The sequence below is a fragment of the Diabrotica undecimpunctata genome, chromosome 4 (genome assembly GCF_040954645.1).
Source record: "Diabrotica undecimpunctata isolate CICGRU chromosome 4, icDiaUnde3, whole genome shotgun sequence".
NCBI classification, from domain to species: Eukaryota; Metazoa; Arthropoda; class Insecta; order Coleoptera; family Chrysomelidae; genus Diabrotica; species Diabrotica undecimpunctata.
In genome coordinates, this window is record NC_092806.1 from 154812155 (window position 1) to 154829750 (window position 17596).

Sequence of the window (17596 nt, forward strand, 5' to 3'; positions counted from 1 at the left end):
TGTTTATTTATAACGCGTTTTTCTTTGCAGATGAACAAGAACGAGTGCAGAAGAAAACTTTTGTGAATTGGATCAACTCTTACTTATCTAAGGTAAGTAGACGTTTACATTATACAATTTTTGTACGAAAAATCTGTTTATAAGCAAACAATTGCAATGTTTTTGCAATCAAGTTTTGCAATGTTAGAAATAGTTATTTTTTAAATTTTTTTAAATTATTTTGATAGAATAACTCTCCCTCTTGCTTATTGTACTCATAGAATCATTGCAAATTATTTTTTTTGACTTTATTATTGAAAAAAAGATTATTGAGAATAAATAATGTAAATATCTTTTAAAGTAATTAATGAATAACTCCAGTGAAATTTCGAGGAAATTTTTAACACTACAATACTCAACTTTTCACGTAATATGAAGGTTGTAAATTCATTTTTACAATAGTTATTAACATTTATTTAAAATTAACAATTCTTAGGTTTTTTATAGTTTTCTATGCAACAAATAAATCGTAAATGAACATTCACAAATGGCTATTTGAAGCTATAAACGTGTTTTATTAGATAGTTATTTTAAATTTCGGATAAAACGCTTTAATTTTACTGCTAGACGAATTTTTGGCCTGAAATTGTTAATAATTTAAAAAGTCCACCGAACTCACAGCAGGAATCCGTAGAAGTTATTGAGGGCCAGAAAACTCAAAATATTTTTGTAGGGTATGGGCCATTTGGGCCAGGCGGTCAAAGTCCAATTCTGACGTTACTGTCTTTAAACGTTAAATCTGCATTATGGGTCAAGCATGAACTTTAGCCAAGACCGAAACCATTTGAAATCTTTCAATTCTTCTTTTCCTTGTCAATCTATTGTCAACTGTTAATTATTTTTCTTTTCCGTAGCTAATATCTAAACGAAGCCACCGACCAATGGGAACAAAGTGCTGTCCACAACAAAGTTCCGTCCACCGACGCCACAAACGATCTGTTTGCTCCTTTTTCTAAGCAACCGTTAACTCTCATTTCAATTGTTAAATATTTCTCTTTGCGTCAACTGTCAATTCTCCTTCTTATTAGCAGCCGTTAGTTGTAATCTCAATTATCAAATATTCCTCTTTGCGTCGATTGTCAATTCTTCTTCTGATTGGAAACCGGTAGCTGTCATGTCAATTGTCAAATCTTCTTATTTTATTCGAGCCATCTGTCAATTCTTTTTCTTTTCGTATGTCATGTCAATTGTCAAATCTTCCAACTATCAAACGAGATAGGTTTCATATGTTGTACGGCCTTCCTCTTGAATGCCTTTGTACATTTATTATTATTATCATCCATAGTGCCCTATCTCGTTTGATAGTTTGAAGACTTGACAGTCGACACAAAGAAACATATTTGACAATTGACATGACAGACGAAAAGAGGAAGAATTGACACATGGCTTGACCAAAATAAGAAGATTTGACAATTGACATGAAAGCTACCGGTTCCTAATAAGAAGAAGAATTGACAATCGACGCAAACAGCAATATTTGATAATTGAGATAACAGCTAACGGCTGCTGATAAGTTGGCAGTCGATGCAAAGAGAAATATTTGATAATTGAAATGACAGCTAATGGCTGTTTATAAGAAGAAACGAGCAGATCGTTTGTGGCGTCGGTGGACGGGACTTCGTTCCCATTGGTCGGTGGCCTCGTTCTGACATTAGCTACGGAAAAGAAAAAGAATTGACAGTTGGCAGATAAAGAAGAATTGACAGCTGACATTATATAAGGAAAAGACGAAGAATTGACTTTTTTATCTGATTTCTTTGTACTATTTTAGGCCAGTAAAGAAAAAAAAATGCAAAATACAAAAATGCAGGACAATGGGGATACCGCTCACCAATACTATGGTATATACGCTTAACTTTGCAGACGATCAAGTAATAATGGCTCAAGATTATGACGATTTAAACTATATGGCACGAAAATTAATTGAAGAGTATGATATATGGGGTCTAAAAGAAAACCGAATTCCTGTGCATTGGAGCAGAACAAAAAGATCTCATATTAGACGATAACACTACGATAAAGCACTGCTGTGACTACAAATCACTATTTCACAAGATGGAACATTAGACAAAGCCATAAGAGAGAGAAATACGTCAGGGAGAAAAGCCATTACAATGTTAAACACCATTTTATGGGACCAATCCATCAGCAAAGAAAATAAAAAGAGGATATATGAGACTATAGTAAAAAGTATCACTTTATACAGCTGTGAGGTATGGCCACTGAAAGAAAGAACACTGTCAACGCTGAAAGCGACGGAAATGGATTTTTGGAGAAGAGCCGCAGGAAGATCTAGAAGAGAAAGGATTACCAACGAGCGCATTAGAGAAATAATGGGAATCAAACAAACAATCACAGATGACCTAACAACAAAACAACTTATCTGGTTCGGACACATACAAAGAATGGACGAACAACGAATGCCAAAAGAAATACTAAAGTGGCAACCAGAAGGAAAGAGAAAACGAGGTAGACCGAGAAAAAGTTGGAGCGAAGGAATAAATAAAGAACTGAGAGAGAGGGCCATAGTAGAAGATCTATGGAACAACCGGTCCAAGTGGCGATTGGAAGTCGGAAAACGGCGGAGAACGTTATAAACCGACAAGTAGTAGTAGTAAAGAAAAAAAAAACAGTTAAAAAAATCTATTACGGGTTTTTGAAAGTTCTGAAAGGTGAGAGATAGCTTATTAGACAAGGCGAAAAGCTCGGGTTCCTTCGGAAAAATATTCCCACTAGATTTTTTGCACTTTTATGAGATACCACAGAGTAAGGTTCAAGAGCTTGTTAAATTTTTTATACAAATTGTAACAATCAATTTTTGGATCATTCTGGACAAAATAGGCCTCTTGTAATTTTTCTGTAAAATTGATCGTTTTCGAGTTATAAACAGATGAAAACTGAAAAAAGCGCAAAATTGCGATTTTCAAGGCTCAAAAACACAAGTAAGGAATATTGTTTTTGAATTTACCTTTTAGTGACTAAAACTCTTTATGATTGTCTAAAATCAGCTAGACGTCTTCACGGATTTTTCATAAGCTACCCCACATAAACATTTTAAAACGTTCAAATAGTTGTATAAAAGCTCACAATAGCTCAGATAGACTGAGCTATTGTGATCCGTTAAACAATCTTCATTCTTTAAAATCGTATCTTGTACTCATTTTTCCAAACACTCGGTATTAAAAATAATTACGCGTCTGTCTTTCCATCATATTGTAATTAAGGATTATTTCTTTTATCATTTTTCGTAAAATTATGTTGGTCATTTAGCTAATTAGTTTATCAAATTAGTAATTATTTGCTTTTTAGGATTTTGCATAAAACTAATTAAAGAACGAGCTATAAAATTAATTTAAGTATATATTGTTTCTTTGCAATCAATAACTTTCTGTGGATAGTCTAGTAGTTAATAACAATCTGATACATTGTTTCCATATTATACACTGCTCCAAACAATTAGATGAAAACATATTTATATATTTGAAAAGGTTTGAGTAAAAACTTGGTACATGGTCTAGCAAATTATCAATGTGAGGTTGAGCTTTAAAACTTACCAAGATTACTAAAAATACGGTTTTTCCTTTAAAATCTTGGCCATTCAATAGAAATTTGCATCAATCTTTGGATCTGTTCAAAGGAGAGATACATTTTTTTTCTTTCTGGAACCCTGTACCAATTTGTACAGGTCTAGTGGACTTATACTAAATGTTGAATGTTGGCGGAGTCACTTAGTAGTCTCTGAAAAATATTGAACGTCTACACAAATGTATATGTTTGTCTGGATCGAGACTCTCATCCGGCCGCGGTCAGTGCTTTTTGGCAAGCTTGCGGTAGGCTATGGACTAAAATATTTTGTAGTTCATCTTCTTTTAGCAAGTTCTTGTCTTCGTCTTCTTCTTCTTTTTATGTAGACATGCCTCTGTCTGTTTTGAATGTGCGTCCACTAAGTTGTCTTTCCATCGTTTTCGTGGTCTTCCTACTGATCGTCTTCCTATTGGAGAACCGTCTCTTGCCGTCTTTACTACTCTTTTTGTTGTCATTCAACTTATATGATCGTTCCATTCTACTCTTCTATTTCTTATCCAGTTCTTGATGTTCTCAACCTTGCATCTACGTCGTATATCTGTACTTCTAGCTCTGTGTTTTCTTTAAATAAAATATAAGAATTCTCGCTTGTTTTTTTAATACTGACAGAACTCAGAAAGATGTAGTGTTCCACAAAAGAAATACGTCCACTTAGCATGATATTTGAGAAGCAACTGAAATATGATAATACTGTGCAAAAATCTCAAACCAATGTTTCTAATAACAATATCGACACTTGTGACATCTGGGGGCCATAGGCATAAACTAACTTTATGACGTTTTTACACAAAAAATATAGAATGTTTGAAACCTGTTCACTAATATAGTTCAGTTTTTTATTTTTTTTTTTGAGATATGACGCTCTTTTTCCAAGGTAGCAATTTAGTCTGTGAGTTGGTTTATATATATATATATATATATATATATATATATATATATATATATATATATATATATATATAAGGATTTTCACTGTATTCCTTCACTCAACCGTTTTCTCCAATTTTTCCTGTTTAGCCAGTCCCCTTCCTGTAGGTTTCTTCTACTCATTGCTTCGTCCACCTCATCTCTGAAAGATCTTCGGGGTCTGCCTCTCTTTCTTCTTCCTATCGGGCTCCACTCTGTTATTCTATTTATCCACCGATTTTGGTCTGCTCTTCTGACATGTCCGTACCAGGTTAACCTCTTCTGTTCGATGTAGTCTATTATGTCGGAGTTCATTCCCATTCTCCTCTTAATCTCCATGTTGTTTATTCTATCTCTTCTTGTTACTCTGCAGCTTCTCCTTAGGAATTCCATCTCTGTTGCTCTTATTTTGTTTTTGGTTTTCTTATTTATTGTCCAATTTTCACACCCATAAGTGAGGATACTTCTTGTCATGGTATTATATATTTTTTTCTTTGTTTTCATGCTGATGTTCTTATCCCATAGTACCGGGTTCAATTTTCGTATGCAGTTTCTTGTTTGTCCTAGTCTATTTTTTATATCTTCCTCCGTTGTTCCTTTGTTTGATATTATGAAACCTAAATACTTATACTTGTCTGTTCCTTTGATTTACTTATAAACATCCTCGTCTTGTACGATCACTATTTGGTCGTCGGCAAAACTTATATTCGTTCCTTACTCATTCCTTCGCACTTTCTTTTCCATGGTTTCAGGGTTTTTTCCAGGAATATTTTGAACAGGGTGGGGGATGTGGAGCAACCCTGTAGTAGTCCTTTTGTCGTCTTAAATGGACTGCATATTCTATTGCCCGTTTTGCTAGCTACTTCGTTATTCTTGTAGAGTGCTTTTACCGCGTTTATTAATCTTCGTGGAACTTCGATGTCTTCCATTGCTTCCCATAGCTTGGTTCTAGGTATTGAGTCATATGCCTTCTTAAGATCAACAAAGGCCAGATGGACGGATCTATTTTTGGCCATTCTTTTTTCTATTAGTTGTTCGACCGTGTAAATGTGATCTAAGCATGCTTTCCCCGCTGTGAAACCTGCCTGGTCTTCTCCGATTTTATCTTGTATATATATATTTCTAATTTTTCCTTTATGGTCTTTCCATACAGTCTGCCTATAGACGATATAATGCTGATTCCCCTATAGTTTTCGCAGTTTTTTCTATTTCCTTTCTTGTATATTGATGTCATATATGCTTGGGTCCATTCTGCCGGTAAGTCTTCTCCATTCAGTGCTCTCTCAAACATTTTATGTATCATACGGAATAACTTTTCCGATCCGTTTTTTATCAATTCATTTGGTATTCCGCCGGGACCTTCTGCTTTTTTGTTCTTTAGAGTTTTGATCGTTCTTTTTACCTCAGCTAGGCTTAATTCGATTTCGTCATGTGTGTAGATTTCTATTCCGTCTATTTCTGATTGTTTGAATTCGGGGCGGTCTTCGGTTAGCAATTTTTTATAGTATTCTTGCCATTCGTTTTCTTTGATTTGACCGATCTTGATTTTCTCTGTCTTATTTCTTTGGAGCGACTTTCAGATGCGCCATGACTCTGAATTTCTCGTTCCTCCTATGTGCTGTTCTATCTCTGTGCATGTTTTTCCCATCTTTCATTTTTTTCATTTGCTACTTTTCTTTTCACTTCTTTATTTTTTTTTCTGTATAGTTCCAAGTCCTCATAGTTTTTTGTGTTCAGGTATTTTATATGAAGTTCTTTTTTCTCTTTTATGCATGTTAGTGTGTCTTCGGTTAATTTCGTAGTTTGGTGGATGTATTTCTGGTCCACTTCTCCAAGAGCTTCTAGGGCTGCTGTCTTCATGCAAGTTTTTATGTGTTCGTATGTTTGTTCTAATGATTCATACCGAAACTCTTCTAGCTTTTGGTCCAATCTTCGCTTATATAGGTCTTTTATTGTCTAATATAATATAATTGTTATCTGTCTAATAATATTTATATTATATTATATACCAGCATCCATACAAATACCTTCCCGATATACATTGTTATAATAGTTCGTGTTGGTCTATACTTTAGTGACTTGCTTTAGCGATTATAGGAACACTATGTATATGAATCCACTCTATAATTCGCCTGATAACCAATTCGACGTAACGCTAGATCGTTATTTAACCGACACTTTAACATTTAATGAATGAATTGGCGTTTGATTTGCTTTCCAGACTTATGGAGCATGGTACGAGATAGTCGTTTCTCCTCTCGACCTAAAGCCTTCTCTATCCAGCGGTTTTCCGCTAAAACTAGACGCTGTCACGAACTGTTCAGTAGTTCAAATGTCACGAGTCATTTAGTGTTCGCGAAAATCACAGCGCCGGCTGGATTTCTGAGCCGATAGGGCTCTACGTTTAATTTATCCGAAGGTTGTGGTTTTCAGGAGAGGCTAATGTGTGAGATGGGGTGAGATTAATTGTTTTTGTTTCATTTATACAAAGTAAGTTATTTATAATGCTGTATAATTCTCTTTATTGTAATCCTTATCTATAATATCCAGCTTCTAGACACATTTTAAAGATATTTTCTATTATATAAGGTATTTTATTCTGAAATGAGCACAAATTACAGGTAAATAGGTGAAACTGTTTTGTTTTAACAAAATATTGAATTTTTTTTACATATTTGAAAAGATTAGGACAAACTATTACATTAAATGGCTTTTGTATTTTCGCATACAATTTTTTAACCAATTAATATGATTCAATTCCAACAACTAATATATAAATATCTTAAATTTTGAACCAACGATAAAATTTGTTATATTGTTGTATTTTTTCAACACTTATCCACGCAAGACGTTTTACTTCGTAAAAGAGGAATACAGGTCCGTCGGACACACTGTTCTAAATGGAGACAAATTTATATTTTGAATGTTTTTGCCTGTTAAAGTTGGCTTTAATATTTATTAATTACTTACATTATTTTTTCATAACCATAAGTTTTCCGAGCAACTAGAAGTATATGTTAAAAAATGTAGGTGATTGGGCACATCCTTATTCGAGACCTTTTGCTACAAATATGCTTCTTTTTCTTCTTCCTTTTTATAAGCAATTCTACTTGTTCATTGATGGATTAACATCTCTATGAGGCATATGTTATTATTGGTCTTACACACATAGTGGCATCCTAGAGGCATCCTGCCAGTCTGTTTGCTTTTTGTACTTGGTCTCTTACTTCTTTGTCCAGGTCTCCATGTGTAATTCCCAGGTATTTTATTTCCATTACTTGTTCAATACTGATGCCATCAATTTCTATTTTACATCTGGTTGGTTCTTTGCTGACTACTATTGTTTTAGTTTTGTGAGATGAGGTTGTTATATTCAATTCTTTTGCTCTTACGTTAAATCTGTGAACCAGTCTTTGCAGACTATCTTTATCTTGGGTTATCAATATTGCGTCGTCTGCGTAACAGACTATTTTTATTTCTTTGTTTCCCATTCTGTATCCTCTTCTATTTCTATAGGTTCTCTAAGTTGTCCATCTATGCTGATTTCCATTTTGTTGTTTTGGGAGCTTCTGTATTATACAGAAGATGGATTACATCTTTGAGTCTTACTCTGTCAAATTCTGTCAGACACAGAAATGCTGGTCTACTCTGGAAATACTCTATAGTGGTTATATACTTATAGTGGTTTGTCAGTAATTTGCTTTATAACGAATATTGCATCTGTACACGATCTTCCACTACGAAAACCCTGTTGTCTATCTGCTAAACTTATCCTCTGATTTATTAGCACTTGTAAAATTTTAGTTGTAAGTTTTAGTAATCTCCTTTTTTGAATAGTAGAATTAGTTCGCTCGTTCTCCATTTTTCCGGTATTTTATTGTGTTTTATAATTTTATTAATTAATGTTTTTAATTGTTCTGTCATTGCTGCTCCACAATACTTCAGTAATTCGTTTGGTATCTTGTCTTTACTTGCTGTTTTTCTGTTCTTCAGATTTTCATGTATTGTCCGAATTTCCTGTACATTTATATTAAGTTATTCATTTGTGGTAATTTATGAAAAATTTATTAAAATCCTTTGTAAAAGGTATATATTTAAAAATCCAAACGGGCTATGTTAGACAAAACGTTTTCGGAATCCATAATTCCATCATCAGTGTCTAGGAGTACATGAATGTAGCCACTAAATATATGGGTAAAAACCCGTTAAAAATAATTATTTACATTTGGTTTACAGTATTTCTTATAAAATGTTAAGATGTTAAAGTTACCGTTGGATTAGGTAACATGGCGACATATGACTCCACGTTGAAGTTGCTAGTCCTGAGACGGTGTGTCTACGAGGACTTTATGGAAGCAACTGAGAAGCAAGTCCTCGTAGACACATACTCCTAGACACTGATGATGGAATTATGGATTCCGAAAACGGTTTGTCTAACATAGCCCGTTTGGGTTTTTATATACCTTTTACAAAGGATTTTAATAAATTTTTTAATATATGGTATACAGCCAACTACAGGAACGTAGATTCCTTGTGGGTTGTAATTTTGGTTGACATATATTTAAGGTATATTTAAGGTAAGCTTTTTCTTTTCTTTACATTTTTCCTTCACTTCTGTACAAAACCATGGAGTTCTTCGCCTTGGGAACGATTTATTTTTATTTATATTTCTTTCACCAAAAACTTCCTTGGCCGAGGCTAAGATATTAGACTTAATTTTTTGCCCAGCTTTCTTCGAATCCATCACTTTCTGTGATATATGTATTTCTGCTTTTTTTTTAAATTTTTTTTTAAATTAAACAACAAATTAATTAACTGTTAGTTATAGTAATAATGTGAGAAGACTCTAAGTTTTCAGAGCAACTAGAAGTATATGTTAAAAAATGTAGGTGATTGGCCACATCCTTATTCGAAACCTTTTGCTACAAAGATTGATTTTGTTACTGTATTACATATCTTTATTTGGGCTTTTGTCGCCTTACATAATCTTTATGTTATATTTATCTATTTTTCCTCGACTATCATGTTTTTAATTGCTTTCCATAGTTGTGTTACACTTCTTTAAATACCTTTTATTGAAACACCAACAATATTACAATACTTAATACAACTTTTACACAATGACAACTATAAACTTGAAAGACTCAATACTAATGAACTTTTTTAAACTGTCAACTTCCTGTATTTATTACATTTTCTGAGGTTCCAGACATTACTAGACATTTCGAGATTTTTCGATGACATCTCGAACATTCTAGTTTTCTTTAATACCTCTTCTTTTTCGTCAAAGGACTTTTCCTTTTATAGTTATTCTCCTCGACTAACTGGTCTATCAGGGACCGATTGAAAACAGGGTGGATCAGTTCCATGGTATGGAGCCAATCTCTCGATATGAACCACCAAGGGGTTACTTCTAGCTGAAAACTGGATGCGATAGATTAGATCGTTTATTTTCTGCAGGACGGTGTACAGGCCTTCCCATGTTCTTTTGAAGTTTTGGACAGAGCCCTTTCCTACGTTTGGGATTGTTTAACCATACTGGGTCACCTCTTTCGAAAGTTGTCCCAGTAACAGTCATGACGAGTCTGACCTTGGCTTAATAACTTTGAAACTTCAAACTTTCATGGGCAAATTCGTAGACTTTTTCCAATTTTTCTTTCAAATTTTAGAACTATGTCAGGGACGAATGTTCTTCTTCGCATCGAGGCAATCTTTCGAAAATACGATTTTGGGGAAGCTTCATTTCTCTTTCGATCATCGATTGGAGAACAACCGGTTGCTGCATGCTCGGAACTTCTATAGGAACAGGGATAGGGAAATTAAATTACCAGCGATTTTACTAAAATAATTTACTAAAGTAAATTTAGTAAATAACGAATTTACTAAATAAATCAAAAATCATGATTATGGATATCCAATAACATTTTCCTGAAATCCGAGCTATTTCGGAGTGCTAAGTAGTCTCCAGTATGATTTATCTTGGAGATCTAGTTAACTAATTAGTTAATTAATTATGATCTAGTTATGATCGTAGTTGAAAGTCTTTGTCGATTATATGGCAAATTAACCTTTTATTTCCAAGAATTCTCTACTGGCTCTTTTCCTTCCTTTTCTTCTTAAGACTGTGATCTGCCCACCTTTTGCTCGTACTCTCAGTTGCTCTACACACGCCTGCTATCTCCTCTGCTTGTCATCGTTTCTAGCACACACTATCGCCGCAACAGTCTCTCCAAAAGCTCCTGCTCCAAACTCCTATCTCACAGGAACCCAATTTCTTTCTAGTCGAAAGAATTTGACTTAATCGAATTTTCACAAATATACTATACACCTGTTTGTTTATTACAGGATGTACTTTCGTTGTCCACTGCTACCAATCCTTGGGGCTCGTTCCACAGATACCAAACACCTTGCACAATTATTATTTGACAAGATCTCTCCTAACTTTCACTGCAGAATATGGAACAAAACAACTTGCGTCTTCCGACGTTCAAATCACAGTAATCTTCCTTTTCCCGGGCAAAACCTGACTTCCTTCACTTCAATCCCTCTTTCTCCTTTTCACCAATCAGACACATACATCCTACATACCACGACAGCCCTTTCGACCAATCAAATTCTGTGACTTGTCAAACACAAGATCAATGCTATTATGATATCACATAACCTTGGTATTTTCAGATTTTACACAAATAAGATCTTTTCTTTGTTTCTTAGTTTCTAGAAACCTAGTTTCTACAGCTAATACTAATAACAGTTAGTTAAATAAAGCTAATAATACAATTTCTTTGTAAACAAAATACTTAAACCGTATATTCTAAAATTGCTATCTTTGTGCTATTAACATGAATTGTTTATCAGAATTCCTCTATTGTTTAATAACATAACGTACATTAACGTACAAATATCTATTCTCCTGTTTGCCTAATTTCTACTAAATTAGAAAAACCGGCCGATGAATTTAATTTTTTATTATATATATATATATATATATATATATATATATATATATATATATATATATATATATATATATATATATACCCGGTATTTAGGCGTTCCACGCCCTTCCGGTAGGGATCTATGGAGGAGTATCACCTAGCCGCAAGCCCTTATCTCTTGCCGTACTGCTCCACCATAGGCTGATCAGATACCTGCATATTCTAGACTAAGCCGCAGATTCATTTTAGAATTTTAAACTACTGCGTTAGCCTTTTTGTTTTCTGTTCACCGAGCCGGGGATTTGAACTGACATCTCTCGCATTGAAGCCCGCTTGGTTATCCGATCGACTAATTTTTTATTAGATTTTACTAAAAACCATAACAAATATATATATATATATATATATATATATATATATATATATATATATATATATATATATATATATATATAATTGTGCTATATTGTGTTAGTTATGATTAAATCGTCCTCCTCCCCCTAAGTGCCTTGTCTGTTGAGGTTGGCGATCAATATGGCAAATTTCTCTCTATTCTGGGCTTGATGAATTTCCTTTTGTGTGGGTCCAATCTCTGATGTTTCGTAGCCAAGATTTTTTCTTTCGTCCTATGCCCCTTTTACCTTCAATCTTGCCTTCTAATATTACTTGGAGCTGCTCAAATTCTCTATGGCGCATTATATGTCCTAGATATGACGTCCTAGATATTAAATCGTATTCTCGGCATATTTCTAGCAGTCTACGTTCATTGTTATTGTTATTTTCATGTGCCACATTTGTGCATATTTATTTTTATTTGCCACATAAACTATGGAATCCTGTTAGAGCTATTAAATCATATCACTATCGATAGATTCCAACATACTATGTTGACGATATTAATGCAATTTTTAGTATTACCAAAAACCGAATTGTATCAAGTTCATTATAAAACTGATCATACAACTAGATAACCGTTTATTTATTGATGTTCTTCTTGTTTCAGCGAGTTCCACCGCTAAGGATAGAAGATTTGATCGAAGATTTAAAAGATGGTACCAAACTTCTTGCACTTCTAGAAGTATTATCTGGGGAAAGACTGGTAAATAAAATGTCTTTACATAATAATAATAGTATAAGGACACTATCACTTATCATACACTTGACTAGACTTCAACAACCTGATTTCAACGAACTATATCATGTAGGGTCTATAATGAATAATACAAGGTGAAATTTTGAAATAATTTATCACGTGTTATGGTATTATTTTAAATTAGATAAATACAGACAATATACTTCTACTCTAAGTGCCAGTATATTGGGAAAATTTCTGTTTAGTAACCGTGTTAACATTTTTTTGTCATGAATAGGTAAAAACTGTCTAGATAGTCTGCTAATTAAACTAAATCGGTAAATAATGCCGATTGTTATCAATCAGTTGTTGGTGTCTTGACATTTTACATTAAAATAATAAATTTCTAATTAAAAGCTAATTTCTTGCAGAAATAAAAATGAAATATTTAACTGAGACCCACCGAATTGAGATTTTAATGTTGATTGGTTACGGGAAGAATTGTAGAAGTTAAGTTGAAGTAGCAAACTTATTTAATCAGAGGTATCCTGAGTTGGGTAATATTGCACAAGGTACTGTGTCTAAAATTTATGCACAATGCAGAGAACTTGGACATGTCAAACCATTAAAAAGAAAACCGAACTTCATTGAAGATGAGGTGAAAGTGGATATTTTGTTAAGTGTCGCAGAGAATCCAACGTCAAGTTCACGTCAAATTGCACGTCAAAATAATGTGAGTCACACAACTGTCCTAAGGTGTCTCCATGAAGAAGAACTTCATCCATATAAACTGACTTTTGTGCAGGAGCTAACAGAAGACGATTCAGATCGTTGAATGGATTTCTGCGAAAGAATGATGGATAAAATTAACACAAACGAAATAGCTCTTGGCATAATTCTTTTTTCTGATGAATCAACATTTACATTAAACGGAGAGGTCAACCAACAAAACTGTAGATATTGGTCAGCGGAAAATCATCATTGGATGTGTGAGACACACATTCAGTATATTCAAAAGTTTAATACTTGGGCAGGTATTATAGGAGATCATTTAATTGGTCCTATATTTGTAGATGGTCATTTGACAGCGGAAAAATATTTAAACATGCTAAGAGATGATGTTTGAATGAAATCTTCTTTAATAATAAGGGGTACTATTAAGTGGCCAGCTAGGTCGCCAGATCTTACGCCTTTAGATTTTTTCTGTGGGGTTATCTCAAGAACACAGTATATGCAACACAACCAACTAGCATTGAAGACCTTAAAGAAAGGATAATTACAGAAATACGGAATATTTCACCTGAAACTTTAAACAAAGTTCGAGACAAGTTTTATAGGAGACTGTGTTATTGTCAACAACAAGGTGGAGAACATTTTGAGCATTTATTTTATTGTAATCCAATCAATTACCTCTGGTATTCTATGAATTAATTGTCTTGAAGAAAATTATACTTAATTTCAAAATTTCACCTTGTATTATTCATAATAGACCCTACATGATATAATTCGTTGAGATCAGGTTGTTAAGGATAAGGAGTTTTTAAAAACATAAAAATATACAGGGTGTTTCATTTAAAATATAGATTACGGACTATGCCAGACTTGCGTGGATCACCCTGTACATTCAAATTTATGTAAACCGCATATTTAAATTTAAAAGTTAAGGTATCTCAACGTTTTTTATTATTTTTTAAAATAAGGACAAACAATTTTATTCCATAAGTGGTTTCCACACTGTATATATATATATATATATATATATATATATATATATATATACAAGCGCGGGTATTAAAACTTGTTTATATAATATGTTTATACAATTGTTGTGAATTTATTAATTGTTAAGTCTTTAATTTATAATGTCTTGTTCTTATCTTAATTCATTAAAAAGCACAATGACTGATATTTATTTATTTTCACTAAACATACATAATTTATTAAAAAGCGAACGTAACATTTTATCGCGAGCGCGTCGTCCGAATTAACTGTCCCTTCCAAATAAAGTTCCGTTATTATATACCAGTGCCGTTATCTCGAATCGTCTAAAACCTTCGATGGCGAAACGGTAAAAGCAAACTGGATTTCCCTCGCATCGCTTCTGGAAGGTCGCTCAGGTAAATCGAGGCCTCTCGTAAACTCTACAACATATTAGATTAAAAACATGTTTTAAAGGTTAAAACTATGACTCATATTTTTACGTAACATTGCCCCCCTCTCAAAAGATGGTTCCTCCTGGAACCTTGTTGGGACTAGAACTGGAACGGTATGCTGGTATCGGCAACTGGACCCTCTTTTACAACTTCCAGTTGTATAAAAATGACAAGGGACGGTTTTCTCTCCGCACCAGTAACTATGCGGATTGCAACAGACTAACACCTGGACTTCGGTGTCTTTAAAGATCTCCTCCACCATATTTCGGATAACCCTCCAATCTAATTGGCGGCACTCCAACTTTGGCATGGCTAACTTTTGCACGTCGGACTCTAGTACGTGCCCTCTCAATTGAAGTAAGGCTTCCCATACATCTCGGTAGGTAGGTTGGTCACGGGCAGTGTCTTTTGTTACCAGGTAGAAAAGGTAACGTGATGCATCTTGGAGTTTCAAGGTTTTACCGGGAGCTGGCACTTGGCATTGAAGTTCTGCAACTCGACCAAACTTCCTTCGAAAGACGGATGCCAACCCTGGTGCGTCTTTGATACTGGCCGGGATGGTAAGGGCCAGCGAGTAGTCATCGGGGAGCTCGAGTAGATCTTGCTTTTCTTCAGTGGTAACACCATGTCTCGCTTTACCGGTACCTCCATAGGCACCCATGAATTCCTCAAACGTGAGGTCAGACACATCTTGGACTTGGTTTACTTCCACTTCTTCATCTACGTCGTGGTCACCTTCGAAAAATGCCAACCGGTTATGGTGTACTATCATCGGCTTTCCCCTCGGAATCTTGCTTATTCGGTAGATGACATCGTTGATCTTCTCCATGATGAGGTATGGACCTTCCCAAAACTGCTGCAATTTGGGAGAACAACCTTTTCGCTTCTTGGGATTATACAGCCATACTTTGTCGTTCTTCTTAAAGCAACCCTTTTCGGCTTGTGTATCGTACCGTTTCTTCATTCGGTCGCTAGCGATCTGAAGGTGGGAACGGACCAACTCATGTACATCGTCCATTCTTCTTCGTAATTCGATCACATAATCTTCACCTGCTACATCTTCTCCAGGTCGACACCCAAATTCTAGATCACAAGGTAGTCGCATTTCGCGTCCGAATAGGACTCTGGCTGGTGTCTGGCCCGTTGATTCGTTAACAGCAGATCTGTAGGCCATTGTGAAGAACGGAAGGTATTGGTCCCAGTCTCGCTGATGATCGGACACCATCTTTGTCAAATACTTGCCAACTGTCCTATTCATTCGTTCTACCATACCATCCGATTGCGGATGATACGCGGTAGTTCTTGTTTTCTTCATGCCTAGTCTATCACATATTCCTTGGAATAGATCACTTTCGAAGTTCCTGCCTTGGTCACTATGGATCTCCAAAGGCACTCCAAATCGGCTGATATATTCTTGGATCAACTTATTTGCAACGGTGGCGGCCTTCTGGTCTGGAAGTGCGTAAATCTCGACCCACTTAGTGAAGTAATCCATTACTACCAACATGTACTTGCCCCCATTTTCACTTTCTGGAAATGGCCCTGCAATGTCCAAAGCTATTCTTTCAAACGGGCTTCCAACATTATATTGTCTCATAGGAGCTCTCCTTTTCCGGTGAGGCCCGTTACTCGTAGCACAAATAGTACATTTCTTACACCAGTCTTTTACGTCGTCGGAACTGTTCATCCAATAAAACCGTTCCCGAATTCGCTGAAGGGTTTTCCTTACACCAAAATGCCCTCCCGATGGACTGTCGTGTAACTGACGAAGTACTTCGGCTATTCTGCTCTTTGGGATCACCAACTGTCTTCTCTTCTCTGAACCGTCATCATTTTCCAGGACTCGTTTAAGCAAGCCATCTTCGATGATAAATGAGTCCCACTGGGCCCAATACGTCTTAACTACTGAGCATAGGTTTGATATTTCCTGCCAAGGTGGTCGACGGTTTTCCTCTTTCCATTTTCGGATTTTCTGTATAACTGGATCTCTCTCTTGTTCTTCCCTTATCTTAGTAGGCGTCCAGTCGTCGTTGACAATCGTCGTTCTTAGCACTGCTGCTTCCTTGGATTCCGTTTTGTTGCAGTGGGGACACTCTGCTGGGCATGGCCGTCTGGAAAGAGAATCAGCGTTTCTGTGGCTAACTCCGGCTCGGTGCTCAATCTTAAAATCGTATTCTTGGAGTCGTTCGATCCACCTGGCTATCTGACCCTCTGGATTCTTAAACTGCATCAACCACTTAAGGGCGGCATGGTCGGTTCGGATTAAAAACTTCCTTCCATAGAGGTATTGATAGAAGTGCTCTACTGATTTCACTACTGCCAGAAGTTCTCTTCTCGTGACGCAATAATTCCGCTCAGGTTTTGAAAGAACTTTACTAAAATATCCGAGGACTCGTTCCTGTCCTCCTTGAATCTGAGACAGCACTCCTCCAATTCCCACATTACTTGCATCTGTATCTAAGATGAACTCTCCTTCTGGCAGTGGATACCCTAAAATTGGTGCTGTTATTAAATGCTTTTTTAACGTTTCAAAGGCATTTTGGCAGTCTATATCCCAGCGGTATTCTCTTGCTTCCTCTGTAAGTCGCGTTAATGGCTTAGCGATATCTGCAAACTTCTTAATAAACCTCCGGTAGTAAGTACATAGTCCAAGAAAACTTCTCACTTGATGTTTGTCAGTTGGTTTTGGCCATTCCTTAATGGAATCGATTTTTCCCTTATCCACGGCCACTCCTTCTTTACTGACTATATGACCCAGATAATTGACTTTACCTTGAAATAGCTGGCACTTCTTGGGGTTTAGCATCAATTGGGCAGCTTTAAGTCGATTAAAAACGTTTTCTAAATTCCTCAAATGATCTTCGAATGTCTCCCCCAAGACGATTATGTCATCTAAATAAACC

The 17596-nt window shown here is 35.4% G+C and overlaps 1 protein-coding gene across 13 annotated transcripts in view; it reads left to right on the plus strand.

Moving 5' to 3' along the window:
• The window catches only part of Msp300 (Muscle-specific protein 300 kDa), a 477430-nt gene that overhangs the window by 186133 nt on the left and 273701 nt on the right, over positions 1-17596 (plus strand). For all 13 annotated transcript variants that reach the window (XM_072530648.1, XM_072530657.1, XM_072530658.1 and 10 more), the window contains 2 exons: positions 31-92; positions 12472-12567. In XM_072530648.1, the coding sequence (XP_072386749.1) occupies positions 31-92; positions 12472-12567 (158 nt within the window). The remainder of the gene's footprint in view (positions 1-30; positions 93-12471; positions 12568-17596) is intronic.